The sequence below is a fragment of the Scatophagus argus genome, chromosome 15, assembly GCF_020382885.2.
Source record: "Scatophagus argus isolate fScaArg1 chromosome 15, fScaArg1.pri, whole genome shotgun sequence".
NCBI lineage: Eukaryota > Metazoa > Chordata > Actinopteri > Scatophagidae > Scatophagus > Scatophagus argus.
In genome coordinates, this window is record NC_058507.1 from 11,899,200 (window position 1) to 11,918,259 (window position 19,060).

The window sequence follows — 19,060 nt, forward strand, 5'->3', positions numbered from 1 at the left end:
GACACAAGAGGAAAAAACGGCGTCTGATTGGTTTAAAATGTTTAAACCCCACCCCTTACATCACCCAACCCCGCAGCTTCAACAGCGACACACGTTATTGATGGAAATGGGAACAACTCAAATCCCTGTCTTTTGGATAAATGCAAGAGGTCGAAATGTTGTGAGATTTTGAGATTTGGATGGTGGTGGAGGAAGGGTGGGGGGCTGTTGTGCTCATGTGAATTATGTGAGGACAAAAGGATGGAGTCGCATGCACAGCTGTTGTGTTTGTTGTGTTTACTGTTGCTAGTTGACATGGATATGAAGCGGGACTTCAGTGAACACCTAATGTATTTCGGAGTTGTTCAGACACTGAATAGAGAGGAGAAAAATACATTTCCTTCAGCTTTTGGACACTTTGAGAAACTAGTCCTGTTAAACGCTGATTGAACACTGTGGTGTTATAAAAGCAGGTACACATGGAGCTCCATATTATTAACTACTGTTTAGAAATCTTTGAAAAACTTTTGTAACAAACATTAAAAAGCTATGAAGGATTTCATCAAGTCAAAGATTCATAAAAACGGGAGTAAGTTTGAATAGCTTTGATTATAAACTATGATTATTGACTGTACATATAGGATAAAGCAGTGCTGTTAGCCCCATATAAATCAGGACACATCAGACAGTATTGTCATATTTTTCTGTATTGTATGAAAAGTTGCCACGAATACACTGTTATTCAAATAAAAAGGCAGATAATGCAGATTTTACAACTCAAACCTGCTTTTCACTGAACAATGAAAAGACCATCCCATTTTGCATTTATAATTAAATCAAATGGCACATCCCAGTAGGTTGTTTATCCTCCTAAATACTTTTTCAACCTCTGTCTTGTCAGGATCTTTAAATCCCGAATCTAAAACGCTTAGTCCACCCCAAAATCAGACACAGGATTAGAAATATTAATATTACACTCTAAATCCTTGTTATCATGTTCTTAATACAAAAAGAGCAAATCCTACAAGTATTTTATTATTTTAATATAATGAAAATGATTTGCGGTCAATTGTCTGCCTCAAAATGTTGATTTTGCTTGGACAGAAGGAGAACAAAAGGTAGGATCATGAAGTGATCAACTAAAAAGGCCACGATATCAACACAAGGAAATATCATAATCTGGAGTCAAGGGGATTAAATTGTTGTTGTTATTCACGACCACGGCTGAGAGGATAAGGATGTGCAGGAGGTTGTGTTTCCTTGTCATCTTGAAAAAGCAATTTCTGCTCTGTGTAGAACACAATAAACCATCAGAAACAGAAAAGCCAGTCAGTCACGACAACATGTATTGCACCTTGTAATCCTCCCATAGCACCACTTATTTAAAATAATTGCTCCATTTTTGTTGGCTGCATGATGAAGAATATCAACTTGAATTAAGACTTAAGGGTCATTAAAGGACACAAATAAATACAAATACCATGAAATAAAAAAGGTTGATGCCAAAGTGGCTATAAAGGAGACCATCTGATGGTGCTCTCAAAATTGATTCCCACTAAATCTAGAAGAAAATTGGGTATTTGTCTGTTGTTTGGTTGTTGTTACCTTGTTTTTGCCATGTTAACCACACAGCACGCTTTGTGCGATTGAAATAATGTGATAAATGACACACAAGTTCAATAATGTGATGAATCACACACAAGTCCAGAAATGAAAAGCAGTTAAGATTTAATGCTACTGCGAGGTGTGCTCTTATCCAAAATGTTTACACAAAATAAAAGCATTTTCCTTTTCATTCTAATTGTCACTCTCACTACATTCTTTTATCTGTGTTTTTCTTATTCACTTTCTCCATTCACTCTTTATTCTTGGGAGCCTCACAGGAAACAAATTACAGGAAAATGACAAGCGACAACAATAACTCAATGACAGATTTCAAGAGAGGCAATATGGTGAGATTGTTTTTGAATAGAGAATGTATTTGTGGGGACAAAAAAATGAACTGGGGACATAATATGTACTTAAAAACAAAATAATTTATATTTTGATGATGGCCTGCAGTTGGTCACCATCAACAACCGAATGTCTGGGAGAACATTTCATTTTTTTTAAAAAAAGCAATTCCAAGTCAAGTGGTGATGTTGGTGTAATTGTAACCTCTACCAAAGCACTTCTAAAGTTAATACAAGCTGGTAAGTGTGTAATGCATAGAGTTTAATGTTGTTCACCCATTACGCATACTGCGCATAATGCTTTGATACGCATCGCACAAGATGCAGCATCAAACATCAACCAATGTCCTCATCCTCCTACTTCACCCGCAACATCAACCAACATTAGAACCAGAGTAGATTGCAGTGAAAACATGGTCCATTCAGCAATTATTCACAGAGTCTTGGACTAATGGTGCTCTGAATGCACAGGCAGAGCAAATGCAGGGAGTTAGTGGACCAGCAGTAATGGCCCCATACAGAGCATGTGTTTTTCTATGTGTGTGTGTGTTGGTGGGGATGGGGGAAAGAGCATCATCTATAACTGATTCACAACAAGCGCAAACATGTCTAATTATGAATCCAGACTACAACTGTAGAGACCACTTCACTTCTTCCTCTCCACCCTCTGTCTCTCTTTCACTCTTTTATTCCCTCCCGTCCAAGCCAAGGCTCCATATCAGGCTGATGAAAACATAACCTGTCACATTCCATCCCATTAAACCAGCTACGAACCATGTGGTCTACATGGAGGAGCAAAGGGGGAGAGAGAGAGAGAGAGAGAGAGAGAGAGAGAGAGAGTAGTGCATCTGGGTTCACTCAGAACTGATGAATTATTCACAATCTTTATGCTAATGTCATTTTAATGTTGAAAATACTGACAGATATGCTAAAAAATCCATACTGTATGAAGTGGCATGCTCTCCATAAGTTTACACCATACAGAAATACAGTTGCATTAAAAACAGTTATACTTGTAACATATCCATACTGCACATACTGTAAACAAATATGAAATGTGTAATTATCGTTTGCAATACCTAATGCATTAGAGAGCTCATACTGAGCCCCCAAATCTGTGCATTAGAGTTTTTTATTCATGTGAGTCCATCAGCTGCCATTTGATGTCAGGCGGAGCAAGGTAATAACAGTGCACTCACTTGCACAGTCATTAGCCCCGCTTAATGCTGGGAATTAACACAAATTAAGTGAAGTTAAGTACATGCATTAGAGGAGCTTGTTTGGGGAGAGCTTTTCACTTTTGCTGCCTAGAGCTGGCTGCTGCCTCACATGTCCAGCAAAAGCTACACAGGCAGCAAAAACAAAACTAAAGCATGTACACACATATCTGCCTTTGGCTGATAAATTACTACAGGGCAGGTGGTAAATTCACTGAGGACTGATTAGCAGCATTGAAAGTGAGAGCTAATGGAGCTCTAAGGACACCTAGTGGTCACGTTAATGCCACCGATTCAGGTTGAAGAAGTAAATATGAAAGGCTATGTGCTGAGAAAAATGCAGGTCTCAAGTTAAATTAAACAACTATTTAACCTTGCAAGAAGCTGCTAAGACAGATGGCTTTCATTACTTCTTATATACCATTTGTGGTTTCATCAATTGATGGGAATATTTGTCCAATTTAAATCCTACTCCTACTTAAATCTTCATATGGAGGTTTTTATCATACAGTAATCATATTGGAGGTCCCAGAATGATAAGATTTTAGATCACATTCTATAAACTGCACCTTCCACAGTTAAGGCTCAGTGTGGTGTTTTTGCTAACTACAGGACTACTAGATTGCTGAACTAAACTGACAGGAAGACCGGAAGGATTATAATTGGACAACAGAACTAACATCATAAAAATCAAACGGAGTAGGTTCATTTCCAGTTACAACACACGAGATTTGCCTATTAGTAGAAACTGCGGTGAGCTTTTCGAAAAGAGGCTAACATGATGAAAATGACAATCTCCGAAATCCATTTGGACCTCATTCAAGATTACATCTTTATCTGAGTGACTGCAGATTATTGTCCTCAGAGAGGTGTGCTAAAGCTGGATTATCCACTTGTTGAGGGTGCATTTGACCCAATGGATGCAGTGTGCCAAACTCACACGCCCTTACATCTGTGGGTGTTTTTTTTCTCTTGTTCAGAGTCAAAGTTGGGATAGCAGTAGAAATGACACCAAAACCTCTCATCCTCAGATTACCATGGTTAGCGATCACATGTGTAGATGGAAAATAAGGTCACAGTCATTATAAATGCATTTGAAAGGGATGCACTACAATCAGCCTTGAAGTAGGCAGATTTTCTTTAACCTCAAACATGTTTTAGTTGAAACCAAAATTTCAAGAGCTGAAAAGGTTTATTGATATGTTCACTGTATGTTTTAACCTTTTCCTCATTAAATATGCAAAGATGTGCAGAGGCTCATAAATATTGATACACACTTACAAAAAAGTGCATGTTCAAGAGATGATGTCCTAAAATACTTTGATATAGGACCACACCACAGTTGTTGCTATCACATGTGTTCACCTTTGGGCAGTTTATTGATTGACAAGTCTCATGGTATGTTCCTCCTCTTCTGCCCGCTACATCGGTGGAGGTTTGCCACCATTTGGAAATCTGAAACATAACAAGTATGAGGAAACAGTCAAAGAGTATTCTTTTATCTTTGAAACAGATCTTTCTTGGATTTTGGATTTACCAACCTGCTGTCCTGCTCCTGGCTGGGATATGAGATGATGACTTTGGTCCCATCATGAAGAAGGCCTGTGGTTGCCAGGCTGCTTCCTGTTCTTCGAATGTGTCTAAATGTCATGTCAGTTTGGCCACTTCGAATAGCATTACCGTGCTTGTGCTTCTTGTCTGAAGTTAATACAAGGAGTTAATACAAGGGTGTGGGTCAGAGAGCAGGAAGTGTCAAACCAGCCTTCAATTTAAACGCATCAACATTTTTCTGGTGTACCATTATACTAAAATGTGAATGAAATTGATCAAAAAACAAATGATCGTCAAGAGCAGATACGTCACACTCACACTTGTATGTATATTGAGATTGGGCCTCGTCTATGTTGTTTGGCAGGATATCGTGCCCATGCATGATATGCAAGTTCTGTAGTCCTCCGCTTATACTCATTCCTCTTAGAGGGGTGTGTCGAGGCATGAGGGGTAGCAGTCCGGGTAGGTTTATTTCAGTGGCAGAAAGAGAAGCTCCAGTGCACTGGGAGCATGGCTATAAGGGAAATATTAAATAGGGAGCATAAGGAAGATACAAGCAATGCTCCAGGACAGGATTACAATGAAAAAGATATTCATATAATGTGTAAAAATTGCCTCTTCAGGGCCTCCAGAGCCAACTCGATGTCTTTGACATCACTGAATATGCTTTCAAACCTTGTAAATGTTTCTTTTTTCTCTACCTTGCAGCATGTCCACTCCACACACACACACTTGGCAGAGGATTAGTCAATTAAATTTCTTGTTGTACCACATATGTAAGTATCTACATAGGGGAATAGTAATTAACTACTCATCAATAACCAATGTTCAAATTCAAACAGAGGCAGCTGCAGGTAAAAGTCGAGAGTAATAGCTAAGACAGCAGTTATAAGAGTCAATAGGGGGAGGTTTGTGTTAGTGTTTTAACGAGAAAACGCAGGATCCCTGCTCTGTCAATTTCACATCTACGATTAACAAGCAGAGGGGGTCGTGTTGACCTGGCTAATAGGGGGGTAAATCCACTGGTGCATTATCGGCCGGGCACATTTCATCTAATCAGCAGGATGATGCCAGCAGGCTTAGTCCGCTTTTAATTCAGAGCTGCAGGAGAATTACTGCCATGGTCTCTCATTACATGAACATCAATTCAGAGGGAGTTTGATCCAGTGTTTCCTTTTTTGGTGTGGTTTGGTTGTTGTTGTTTTGTTCTTTCAGTGGGACTGCTTCTTACATGATCAGACCCATTATGAGCTTTTAACACAAACAAGTTCAGTACGACAGTGAGGGAATTCCTATCCTGCAAACTAACCTTAAAAATGGTTCTATAAACTTGATATAGGTGAAGTACCTTCATTTTTGATATGTACTGAATGTATGCAGTCCTGAAGCCAGGATCTTAGAGAGAAATTGAAATTTACATGATGTTTCAAAGATTTTTCCACACTATCAGGAATAAAATTATGGGGGATAAATGCTTTAATAAATGCTGAAGCCTTATTATTATTACTATTTTATATGAGTGCTTTTCTGAGTGAGCATGCATGTTGCAGTTCTCACTGATGGATCAGCACTGAGGAGTTCAGCCCTGGTCCTTTCCTCCAGGGTAACCTTTACTCCATCCAGGACCTGCAACTGGGACAGATGGAGCACTACTGCTGGTCTGTGCAGAGAATTTCTGGCCACCTGAAAGAAAATAAAAGCACCTGTGTGATATAACAACCCAGTAATAAATTATGCTGCCTCTAATAAGCATCCAGGAAATGTAACTGTCGAGCCTCAATGAAGCCTACCCTGCGACATCTGGAATAAATATGATGCTATGTGGGTCCCAGCATATTTATTAACAGCTATTTCAGTGACCCATCTGACAGCAGCAAACAGCTCAGTGCCCAGATGAGGGTACCCTCTGGCCAGGGTACAAACTCTCAGGACACTGCCGCTGTGATTAAGTTGTGAGTGCATGCCAACGGAATATCCAGTGGAGAGGAGGAGACAGACTTTAGCTGGGAAACATGGAGGAGGTAGGGATCTCATGCTGTCAACAGCAGGAGGTATTGTCTCTGGGGTGGCTGTTGGACTCTACTCCTTCTGGCAGGATCAACCAATCCTATGGGAAGAAAAGGGGGATGGGGTCGAGCAGTGCAGAGGCTATCACAGCTGAGCATAGCCCTGTGGACGATAGGGAGGACCTGGGCTGCAGGCTCTGCTCAGGCCTGATCCATGAGCTCCAGATGGGTGATGTAACGGGGCCAACAGCTCCCTGCCATTTGGTCAACGGATTTGTCTCTGATGCTGGCCAGTTTGAGGGACAGCAGATGGCCCATCATGTAATCGCTTAATTTGGAACCACACAGTTACACTGGGATAGTGTTTTGGATTGTGCAAGTGAGAAATTGAGCCTGTGAGTGTGCTTTTTGATAATTTGCGAGTGAAAGAGTTCAAAGTGTCCTCTGACTGACAGCTAATGGATTCACATCAAAGCTCACAACAGAAAAACGAACTTGGATAATATTTTGTTGAAGTTCACATCACTAAATTGTGTTTAATGTGCGAACATTTGTAATACTCACAGGATTGCCAACAACAGAGAGCTCCGTCAGCGAAGGAAGAACTTCTAGTTTGTTAAGCTCTGAGATGTCCTATAAAAAGTAAATTAACAACATTATCTTAAGGTTTTTTTTATTCAGTAACTCCTCATTTAACTTTTCTTTTCCTGACTGGTTGTAGCCTGCTGTGTGTTGATAATGGAGACATATGCATCAGGGCTGAACCTTTCATAATTTTGGTGTAGGGCGGATGAAAGCAGCTGATGAGAGAGATTACATGTGTGAGCTATCATTAATCTCATGGGAGAGTTTGGGCACGCAACAGAGCGTTGGGGTGTTTTCTGTCATTCCTAGGTTATAGTTGCACTTGGCTGTGATTCAACGATACCCCCAGTGTGAGAACTGCTGTGTTGGGGTGATTGCTGTATTTTGTGTCTTAATTGAATGCACGAAAACATTAAGGAAGTGAAGGGAGGCAGGAACTGGCAACAAAAGTGCAAATCACTCGCTCTGGGTGAGAAGGAGATGCAGACTGAGAAGCTGATTGCACGTTGTCCTGATTGTTCACCTCTTTCTTCATACACACGGCCGTGACCTTCAATCAAACTTGATTCTCCTTAATGCTACCCCTCGCACGCCACAGTGGGGTGGTAATGACTCATGATTACAATACTTCATGTCTTACTTTGCAAATGCCGGGAAATAAGTAAAAAGTAATACAGTGGCATGCTGAATGAAACCCATTCTTAAACATCTGACACATTCAGCATATGAACCAATCAGTAAAATTTTATGGTAAATCAAAAACTGCACAAAAGCTGCTTGCTGTGACCTTGTGGTCACCTCAGGAAATCACTGTGGTGTGAGTCATAAAGGCAGCTTCACTGAAAATCTGAATATACATGTTAAAAAAAATCAAGCATGTGAGGAGGAGAATACCTGCAGTTTGTTCATGCCAAGAAAAAGCTTGCGGAGCTCAATCAAAGGATCTAGATGGCTGAGCTCCCGGATCCGGTTCTCTGCTAGGTGCAGTTCTAGCAGGACGTTCTGGGCTCTGAAAGAGTTATCTGTAAGAGCTTTGATGCGGTTCCTGTCTAAGACAAGCTCTCTGAGCTGGTGAAGCCCTTCCAGTCCCTCCACCTGGCTGATGTCATTCCCTAGGGAGAGAAAGTATTTTCAAATCAATGCAAGAATATCTGAAACAATAGTCTAATATTTCTATTAACAACAGTAAATTACAGATAAATTACATTAAAAGGCCGCATTTTAAGGCAATGTAAACATTATACCACTTCTGGTGTATGTTTGCTCCTGCTAAAAAAGTCAATGAAATTATAGAGACAGTTTGCAAAGGTTTCTAAGTAAAGAAGAAAGAAAGGACAAGTATGGATTGCTTTGTGGGACAAATCACCCTGACAAAGCAAAGCTCAATCAAAAGCCATCAAAAGCTGTTGAAAAGAAAGTCAGTTGTTCCTTTCTTCAAGTCTCATCTCCCACCTGGCCTAAGGTCTATGGGAGACTTTGCTTTCTGTGTTTGCCTTTTCACAGGCTCTATACACCAAAGTTTTAACAGGCTTTGTGAAGGAGGGGTGCTACATCAACCATACGTACCTTGAAGAAAGAGTGCTTTAAGATTGGTGAGCCTGCTGAGCTGCAGATTGGCCATATTGGAGATGCCATTGTGACTCAAATGCAGCACCTCCAGGCTGCCCATCAGTGGCTCCAGACTGCAAGCAGGCCCAGTTTCCCTTAAACACAATAACAGAATGACAGTTTGCAACCTCTGTGGTTAAATGAACATCTCTTTCTCCCTCCCACTGCCTCATTTAACTGTAAAGACTTCACAGGTGCAGACCACCTGAAGAAAATTATGGTCAGGGCAAACAAAAGCATGCCTATCACAGCACTTTATAAAAGGAAAATGTGATTGGAAGATCCCACTGTGGGCGGTGACTGTGGCTCAGGAGGTATAGCAGGTCATCCATTGATCACAGTGCTCATGCCTCAATCTGTATCCCCGCCCTGCATGTTGACGTGTCCTTGAGCAAGAAACTGAACCCCGAAATGCTCTTGCTTGCTGCCATTGCCATTGTGTGTGTGAATTGGTGAATAAACCTCCAAAACTTTGGGAAGCACCTTGGAAAAAAAGCTCTGTATAAATGTAGCCATTTTACAATTTTACATTATCAGTCCCACACTATATGGTCACATTAGAGCATTAACATATATAAACCATTCCAATATTCTGGCCTATTTTTAGTTTTAGTCTATTTCTAGTCTGTCTAATCTATTTTAGAGATATCTTACTTATCTTGAATCAAATTACAGTATCCTGAAACTGTATGTCCATCTAGATTTTAGAACCGTGACAAAAATGTAGCATAAATGTCAAGATTATGTTAGATACATTAGCTGGTCAGTGCTGCCCCCTAATGGTATAGTCTACACATTGAGTTTAAAATCATACCTCTATCTTGGTACTGTAAAATGTACAGAAAATACAGAAATATGTGAATTACTGCAATAAGAAGTGTGTTACCCCTTTAATTTGGATGGGTTCTGTTGGCCATAACCACTGGAATGAACTTTGCTGTACAGTATCTGTCTGTTTGTTAGATGAGTCTTCTGTCTGGGCAGGATGGACTCAATGTGGTTGTAGTTCAGACACAGAGCCTGTAAAGGAGACAGTGGAAATTGTTTATTTGCCCATGGTTAAGGTGTATTTCAAACCTCCCTGATTATATCTGGCATTCAGTGTAATTTGTACTTTGATGTTTGGCAAATAGATGAGGCCTGAGAAAGAGGTGAGATTGTTGTGGTCCAAGTTGACACTGCGTAGGTTGCAAAACCAATCTGGTGGACACAGATCGACTATCCTGTGGGGTGAAAGACAATATTTTTAATTAGCCTAATTTTTCAGCACAGTAAATCTTTATATTTATGCTCATTGTTTGTGAATTATTAAGCTATTACCTAATAGAGCAAGACTGCAGGGTGAGATAGGTGATGTCTGTGTAGTTTGAGTGGCCAGTCTTCTCTGCTACCATGTCAGGGGTTAGTCTTCCTCCATACATATCCTTTGCACTTTCACACTCAGTTACCTCCTACAAAAGGACAACAACAAATACAAAGCAGTGGATATAATTGTTACAATGATTGTGAAGTCTGATTAATTGCCATTGGTGGTACAAACCACTGCAATGCCATCCAGAGCTTTTAGGGAAGGTAGGTGGTACACCACATAAATCCTGTAGTTTTCCAGTTGCTCCAACAAAGGATTCCCATAAAGGTCCAGAATTATGAGGTTTGTCAATCCCTGACAAGAAAAAAAGAACATATGAGCTCAGACAGCACAAAGAAAATCTAAAACTTACTATAGTTATTGTTATCTCTCTTCCACTTACCTTCAGATAGTAGATGTCTTGTGATGTAGAAATTTGGTTGTTGCCGATGTAGAGCTCAAGCAGAGAGCGAACTCTCTGGATGCCTTGCAGGGAACTGATACAGTTGTTCTCCACAGACAGAAAGGACAGGTCGGGCAGCTGATCCAGAACTGAGGCATCCAGACTGGACAACCGATTTCCATCTAAACTCAGTTTATTCAGGCAATGCAGTTTTGATACGCCTGAGGAAATAGAGAGCAGAAGACAGTCACAGAAATAATGAAGTCTGTGATGGGTCTTAATGTAGCAACATTACAATTTCATTGTTAAGTTGACAGTGTGACAAACCACTGAGTGCGCTGATGCTGTTGTTGTCCAGGGAAAGCTCTTCCAACTTTAAGCAACTTTCAAGACCCTCCAATTTAGAAATCTCATTATCATTAAATGAGGCCCAGCGTAGGTTGACCAGCTTATTGAGGTTTATCAGTTTGGAAATCCTCTGGCCATCAAGATTCACGGTGGTGATCTGGACATAATTCAGAGTCACAAATGCATAAAATATGTATACATTATTCAAGATGTTAAACATGTATCAACACGGTAGAAAAATTATGCAACCTGGTCACTCTCTGGAGGAAGCATTTTCCTAAGCACCTTTCTTTTATAAACCAATCCTTTATGGACACATGCCTGTAGCTCACCTTTGCAGTCCAGTCTAGCTCCAACTCTTGGTTGAGGCTCCATGGTACAGGACTGAGAAGACACTGGAGCTGGGCTGTTGACAACAGGCTGAGACTTCGGGGTCGGTCACTGTTGGTACGTGAATAAGCCAGAAGAGATGCCTGCCAACAGAGCATCAACAGGTCTGACTGAATTACATTACATCCTAAAATATAAAGGGAGATGTTCACATGCTGTACTGCGTTCTCCAGTGGAGCGTGTTACAGCTTATTTTGACCCAATAAATCAATTTCAAAATCAATCTGTATTTGTAAGAGCTTAACCTGGTTAATTCTGGATCCAGCAGCCATCTGAACAGCTTCAGCAGCCTCCTCCTCTGCAACCATCATATCATCCAGGTGTGTGAGAGTTGTTAGACGGCCCAGCATGGTCATTCTGATGGTTTCAGGCTGGAAAATGAAAACATCTTCACTGTATGCCTCCTCACTGTTCCTTGTACAACATCTCTGATCTAATCTGATAACACCACATACCCTGTTCCAAGGATTGTATCGGGTGTCAAGCTTCAGCAGAGCAGGTGTGTGTTTTCTTAGCACAGCCGTGTCTTCTTTGGCTTTGGTCAATTTGTTCCAGCGCACGTCGAGCTGTTTGAGCTGTCCCAATGCCCTCAGTCCTTCTAGGGTCACTAGGTGATTATAGCTAGCATCTAAAAACTCAAGGTTGGGCTGTGATTTAGGTAACAGAGACAATAGATGAATAGATTTGTTTTCTACTTCATGCTACTGTCAAAAACTCTTATTATGTGGTGCAACATAGAGGCAAGTTAATATAAAAATGTTTTGTACTTCTTCTGACTGTTATCACATTTACCATGTGAGAAATGTCATCCAAGCGTGTGAACTCATTGAAGCTGATGGTAAGATGCCGCAAAGCTTTGAGGCGGGAAATCTCCTTTATTTTACTCAGACTGTTGCCATGAAGGTTCAGGACCTGGAGATTTAAAACACTGAATATATGTCATTCACAATCAAAATCAAGTTGTGATTTTAAAAGAAGAATACTTACAGTTATCTGACTGAGCACATTGGCCCTGGCTACATTTAGCAGAATTTTGTCATCCAAACTCAATAACTTGGGATGTGGTTTCAGCACAGGTTCCATGTTGAGGACTTTGCCGTCAAGGATGATATCGTTGGAACGAGAATCATCTCTGCCTGTACTGTGGTCTGGCAAAGCGGGTTGTTCTTGATGCTAGTAACAACATATCAAAAGGTATAATGCAGGTAAACTGTATGGTAGGTACAGGATTATTGACCTGTGGTGGGTGTTAAAATTAGTGTTTTAGGATATATGAGGGGTTTTTTTCTGAGTTAAATGCTAAAGTTAAAATGAACAGCAGAGTTCCCCAAGGAAGGCTGTATGCAATGTGTTGATTTGTAACATCATTTGGATATACAGTAATAGAAAAAGATTCAATTACCCCAGCAGTGTATTCAAAATAAATGATGTACTCAGGCAGGACAAGCTCATGGTCAAACACAAACCACTGTCTTCTTCTGGCACTGCATTCAGGGCCACCATGTGTCTTAGAGGAGCAGGGTCTCTCTGAATGACACACAGGGAGGCAATGATATGAAACAAATACTGACTGAAAAATAATTCTGTTCTTGCCTTGTGAGATACTACATACCAGTTGTGTGCTTAGTGTCCACACTGCAGTACACAGAGTAGGCTCTGGGATAGCTGCTCCTGTCCACTGGTTCTCCCAGTTTCATAGGGACGCTGTGGCCCACAAACACTTTGGAAACAATAATCTGACCTACAGGCAAAAAACTTTAGCTTTTTAGCTACTAAGACACAGCAAAGAGAATATAAGAACATAATACCATGAGCAAAACTAACTCACTGTGCCTGAAGGGTATTGTATCCTTACTGTGCCAGGAATGGCCTCTGCTGGCCTGGCGGAGTGCGTGTTCAATTCTGGGCTGTTCGGTCACACTCAGACTATTGGACAAAGGTATAGCAGCTCCTCTTTCCGAGGCCTAGGTCAAAGTCAACACCGTAAAATTCAGTATGATTTGGAGATAATAAAATGAAAATATTAAATTACAGATCCCATTCCGCTGCACAGCACAAAATTATGTATAGCTTATGCATAGCATATTGTATAACTTTTAATATGTTAGAATTTCACATCAAAAGAACTTTTCTTTCTATTATTAATTCTGCTCAATAAACTAATATAATTTGTAGAAATTTATTTTTGTAAACATTGTTCATTATATCATGTATAGAGGTATATACAAGAGAACTGACTTAATCTTAATGTGGTGTAAACTTGCACTCAGTGGTGTTGTTGGTGTGGTGGAACTGTGAAACTAGCAATTGCAGCAGTATACACACCTTACATTGTTCTGCTGTTTTGAAGCCTTCCTCTAGAATGCACAAAATTTCTTCCTTCTCATTATTTTTTTCAGGGTCAGGTATGTAGAATAAGTGCTCCAGTCGACGTCTGTAACGCCTGCTTGAAAGGTATACGTTAGATTCAAACTAATAGAGGATGGCCTTCTCAGTGTTACAATGATGGCAATAGTGAGGTTAAAATGTCTGTTATTATAGGTAAACCCATGATTATTATCACTTTTCATTACAGTCTAGTTGAACTTACTGTGAGAATGTAGCAGACTCCTCACTGGCTAGAAGGCTGTGAAGTTTGTCCTCAAAGCGAAGCCTCAAAGCACTGTTGTGGATGCGGATAACTCTATTGATTTTAATCCCAGTGATGCCATAGACCTTAAAGTCTGAATGAGAAAAGCGGGACAGCAGGAGGTCGCAACAGGAAGTAAACCTGTTGGATGCATAACATATAAACTGTAAGTCTTGTCCTCTGTAACTGACAATTTCATGTTGAATGTAATCGTACTTAATAATACCATGTATGTACCAAGGGTCTGTGGAACGGCCCTCTTCCAAACGAATATTTCCAACACTTTCTAGCTCCATCAGCAGAAACTGGACAGTATATTCCGTCATGTTTGTGGCCTGGATCAGAACTCGCTCATACCAGGCTTCAATCCTGAATACAGAAGAAGGGACATTATTTTTTCCCTTTTACATTGATTAGATGCTTGAATGTAGAAACACGTACTGTACAGTATGAGACTAAACTGTATAAAGAACTGTAAAATTCTCTCTGTCGTATTCAAATATACGGACTCATCCAGCCTCCTTGTCCAGAGCACCAGTCTCTCCCTCAGTGCTTCAATCTTGCTGAGGATTTTGCGCTCCATGTCGTGATCGCGACTGATGTCAGCGGTTGGGTCACTTCTGTCTGTCGAACTCTCCGTTGTGCAGGCAGACTTCTTGCAACCAGCTGGCGCTTTGGAAAGCTCACGTTCAAGCTAGGTATGCATCCAAATGAAAACAGCTCTCTTAACTTTGAACAATAACAGCAACCTGCAGATGGAAATTACAGCTAAAATAATTTACTATGCAATCTTGCTGCAGCTGCCAAAAAATTTTTAAAAATACATTCATTCATTACATACATTCTTGAGGGCATAACTGATTGATCTGATGCATTCTTCGGGTAACTGTAACATAGTTTTCTTCCTCTCCATCAAGCTGAGTCGTGTCTCTGTCAGGTTCCTCTGAGCACTGCGTACCCGCATGTTGTAGTACATCATTTTCTTCATTACTGTGGACTAACAGAAAAGATAGAAACAATAGAAAAATAGAAAAAAAACACATAGATGAAACAAATAACAAAAGTACTGCATTCTTTTTTATACAGACAGGCACTGTTCAAACATACAGAATCCCAGTTACTTGATAGCTCAAAAAGTGTTACAAAGATATTAGATGTGTCCAGCTGAACTAAAGTGAAACATGCATGTGTGATGCATGAGACATTTTAAATTTTGTATTTAGTTAGTGTATTCAAAAATTGTGTCTTATATATTTTACTCATTACAAACAGACTTCAATCAAAAGCATGTGTATCCTCTAAAGAGCCAACGAGAGACTCAGGTGAGAGACTAAGAGGTCCTGCTGGTCCTCTCGTTACCTCAGCTGCCTCCTTGACTTGCTTGCTCGAGACATCATAGGTGTCAAGTTGCTGGAGGCCTGGCATGTGGTAAAGCACATGTGTGGCATAGTTACAGAGCAGACACACTGGGTTTGGAGTTGACGTGGAGTCCTTCAGCGCTAGTTCTCTCAGATGGGGTAAGCGTGCAAGTGGGGTCAGCTCCTGTTACAATGACAACAACAGAAAGCATGGGCTTATGCATTAACGGGGTTTCTCTTATTTCTAAGGCTCAAGTTGTGCCCTATAACGGTGGCTCCCAACTATTTCCTTGTAGTCCACCTTACTTGTCTCCAAGAGAAGTAGCCATGTTGTTTCATTCATCCAAAATACTGATGCTCTGACTGTAGGAAGAACAAGGATGAGCCAGTCAAACCTTGTGCACTGCATTTGGTTTGCACTTGATTGTGGACGCAAGGTTGGGAACCAAACTAAAATACCATTGTTTCTCAAGAATAAATTAAGCCTACACATCATTCTTTTTACGGACCAGCATACAGACATCACTGAGGTCCACATTTTATATTATTGTTCTGTCTACATCACCACATTGTATGGAATATTTTTTTGTCTCTTGTAGGCTCTTAGAAGCCAGAGGAGTGATTTGGCAACCAATGGAGAGACATTACATTTCTTTGCACTATTCTTTGCACAAACATTTTTTTTTGGACTGCACCATTTCAAAAGACAAAGGTGGATTGCAAGAATATGATGCAAAGCAAAGATAGAGCCACAAAACATCTTTATGTTATCAGAATGACCTTGAGCAAGACAAAACACTATGTAAATACTCTGAATGTGTGTATCAGCTAGAGTGTATTTCTAAAATGTAAACTATATAGACAAAAGTACTAGAGCACCTGACCATTACACACTTTAATGATATTGAACAGCTTCCACTGCTCTGAGAAGGGTTTCCACGAGATTTTGGAGTGTTTCTGTGGGAATTTTTGCTCAGTCATGCAGTAGAGCATTTGTCAGTTCAGGCACTGATGTTGGCCCAAAAGGACTGGCTCACAATCTCTGCTCCAGTTCATCCCAAAGGTGTGTGATGGAGTTGAGGTCAGGGCTCTGTGTGGGCTAGTCAAGTTCTTCCACACCACACTCATCGAGCCATGTCTTTATGAACCTCATGTCATGCTGGAATAGAAAAGGACCTTCCCCAAACTGCAGCCACAAAGTTGGGAGCATAGCATTGTCCAAAATGTGTTGGCATGCTGAAGCATTAAGATTTCCCTTCACTGGAAGTAAGGGCCCATCCCGCACCTGAATTCAATAATAACGAGGTGTGTCCAAATTCTTTTGTTTATATAATGTATAACTGAATAACCCACATGTCACACAAGCTCTGCATAGCTTTTGAATATTTGTTGTTAACAGATACAATAATGAATGTATATCACTGACGTTATGCTGCTCAATAACTCAATGAAGTTCTTGTGCTGCCAGCCCACTGTAGAAATGATTGAAAGTCTGAACTGGCAGGGACCCTGACATTTCACAAAAATGTATTACTGCCCTTCCTTCAAACCAAGGCATTTAATGAGAAATTACAAGTAGAAAAACTTTTTAAAGAATTCAGTTTGAAAGCATATTTCTGTTTTTAATCTTACCTTAAAGGAACTTATCTTGTTACCGGACAGATTAAGATTCTGAAGCATGGCATTAGGATCAAGGCTATACCCTTAAAAGAAGTAAAAAAATTATTTGATTATTATTTTTTCACACAGCTCACCAACTCTCAATTAAGCCTGAAAATAAAGCAGATTTTAAAAACCTACCAGTCTTTTCAATGTTGTTGTCAGCGAGGTTCAGTTCTTTGAGATTTTGAAGTGCATTCAAACCCTTTTAAAACATACATATGAACATGGAAGAGACAACTCATTAAAAATGGGAGCGTGCTACTTAGGCAAAACATGCAGTTATACTGATATGACAAATTGTCATGAAATGAAAATGTTGTTTTGGTGAGCCAAATCAATAGAAATTCAGAGATGACATTCATAGGTTAACATTTATTGCTGAATGTTGCATTATGTATAATAAACATGTATAGAGATAGATAGATAGATAGATAGATAGATAGATAGATAGATAGATAGATAGATAGATGAACATACAGATCGGACACAGTTCAAACCTGTATTTGAGTTATGTAGTTATTGTTGAGCCACAGGACTTGCAGGTTGTTCTGCAGTTCTAAATTCTTTATTTCACAGATCTGATTATCATAAAGGTAGAGTTTTTCTAGTTGTAGACAATTTTGTAGTCCAGATATTTCCTGCAAAAGGAGAAGATGGGGCAAATTATTGTTTGATTAATTGGATCTGATCAGATACTACAGAAGATAAAAACTGTGATTACAGTGTGTAAGGTTAAGGAAGAAGTTGAAAATATAAAACGTAGTGGACTGATGGCATTAAATATTATTATCACCAGTGCTTGTGCTGATCATTAGAAACAGAACCAGCAAAACAGACTTACTGTCAGATGACACTGAACTACCCAGAGCTCCCGAAGCAGAGGACAGCACTCAAGTGCTTCAATGTGTTTTATGTTCTGGCCCACGATGGTAAGCTGGCAGAGCCTTGGGAAAAAGGAAAGCCCGACCATGCGGGGAAAACCAGAGAAGAAGATCTCTAGGGAGCTGATGTTGCTTCCTTCTTGTGCTATTTTCTCGTATGACACTCCATTGGCTATACACTGTTAAGAAAAAATATTAACGTGACAGAATGACTTACATTTAGCTAGGCCTAATAATATTTACGGAGGAAAACAAATAGGCCAAATGCAGTGAAAGTACTACAAGAATGGAAAAAAAATAGCAACATATACGCTATACGTTGCATTGCAACATTTCAGGTGAAGAACTGATACTATTAATTTAACCAAATGAATGTGAGTGTCATACTCACCAGCTCTTTGACCACCTCCTCGTCACCGCGCTGCTTCTGTTTTTCACTCTGAATCATAACTTTTCTTGTTTTAAAACTGACTGCAGCCGAGCTAAGTATTTATAATGAATGTATCATGCTCTAATGTAGTGACAGTCTATCGGTAGACTAAAGAAAAGGTAATGGCAATTAATCTGTTAGATATAGTAAGTATGGTGACTAATAGCTAGGGTGAATCAGGCTAAATTGGCTAGCCTCTGAACTTACGCTACTAGCTAGCTAAGTTGAGGCGCAGATATTGGAACTGTTAGCCCATGTCAGCAAAGTGCCGTAAATGACAGTATTACCACAATTAAACCTCGCATGGCAAAAAATATGAACACTATTCTTTTTTCGACGAATTGCATAATACCTTCTTTAACAGAATCTGTGTGGCCCATCTGACTGCAGCAATGTTTGGCATCGGTCTGTTTCTAGGAGGAAGCGTCTGGTTGCTAAGGAGCCATGTTGAAAGATTCGCAACGCGCCTGATCATATTATGAGCTGCCACATGAGGGCGCCACACTGCAAGGTTTTACAATTAATCGAAACCATAAAATTCCGTTTTATTTCATGGGCACCGTTTTATAAAAAATATACATACATATATTTATATATACTTGATGTTTTAGCTGTTTGTAACAAATCCAGTTTGTATCGTTGACGTGGAAATTGTTTAATCTGTTTGTAGAGTCACTGTAGCCTCTTTCTCGCTATTCCGGGAATCATTTTCC

At 40.0% G+C, this 19,060-nt stretch overlaps 1 protein-coding gene across 7 annotated transcripts; it reads right to left on the reverse strand.

The window, feature by feature from the left end:
- Window positions 1-1,056: 1,056 nt before the first annotated feature.
- On the reverse strand, window positions 1,057-18,905 carry lrrc9 (leucine rich repeat containing 9). Of its 7 annotated transcripts, XR_006845338.1 has the most exons (33): window positions 18,700-18,905; window positions 17,878-18,096; window positions 17,534-17,674; window positions 17,175-17,238; window positions 17,007-17,077; window positions 15,376-15,558; window positions 14,858-15,013; window positions 14,526-14,710; window positions 14,233-14,385; window positions 13,978-14,157; window positions 13,713-13,833; window positions 13,216-13,351; window positions 13,000-13,128; window positions 12,790-12,914; window positions 12,375-12,560; window positions 12,180-12,299; window positions 11,843-12,034; window positions 11,633-11,758; window positions 11,330-11,470; window positions 10,977-11,154; window positions 10,650-10,870; window positions 10,439-10,561; window positions 10,219-10,349; window positions 10,013-10,121; window positions 9,785-9,918; window positions 8,857-8,993; window positions 8,185-8,402; window positions 7,270-7,338; window positions 6,257-6,382; window positions 5,018-5,213; window positions 4,690-4,846; window positions 4,514-4,603; window positions 1,057-2,713 (listed from the first exon to the last, which is right to left on the reverse strand). XR_006845338.1 is itself a non-coding variant. In XM_046412088.1 (32 exons), exons 1-32 carry the CDS (start codon window positions 18,820-18,822, stop codon window positions 4,570-4,572), a joined length of 4,584 nt encoding a protein of 1,527 aa, XP_046268044.1. In that variant the 5' UTR covers window positions 18,823-18,905; the 3' UTR covers window positions 2,816-4,569. The 7 variants fall into 7 exon arrangements, 6 of the variants coding, with proteins under 6 accessions (XP_046268044.1, XP_046268046.1, XP_046268045.1 ...); XM_046412088.1 differs by lacking the exon at window positions 1,057-2,713 and having other exon boundaries at window positions 2,816-4,603; XM_046412090.1 differs by lacking the exon at window positions 1,057-2,713 and having other exon boundaries at window positions 2,816-4,603; window positions 14,254-14,385; window positions 18,700-18,904.
- Between the last annotated feature and the right edge of the window lie 155 nt (window positions 18,906-19,060).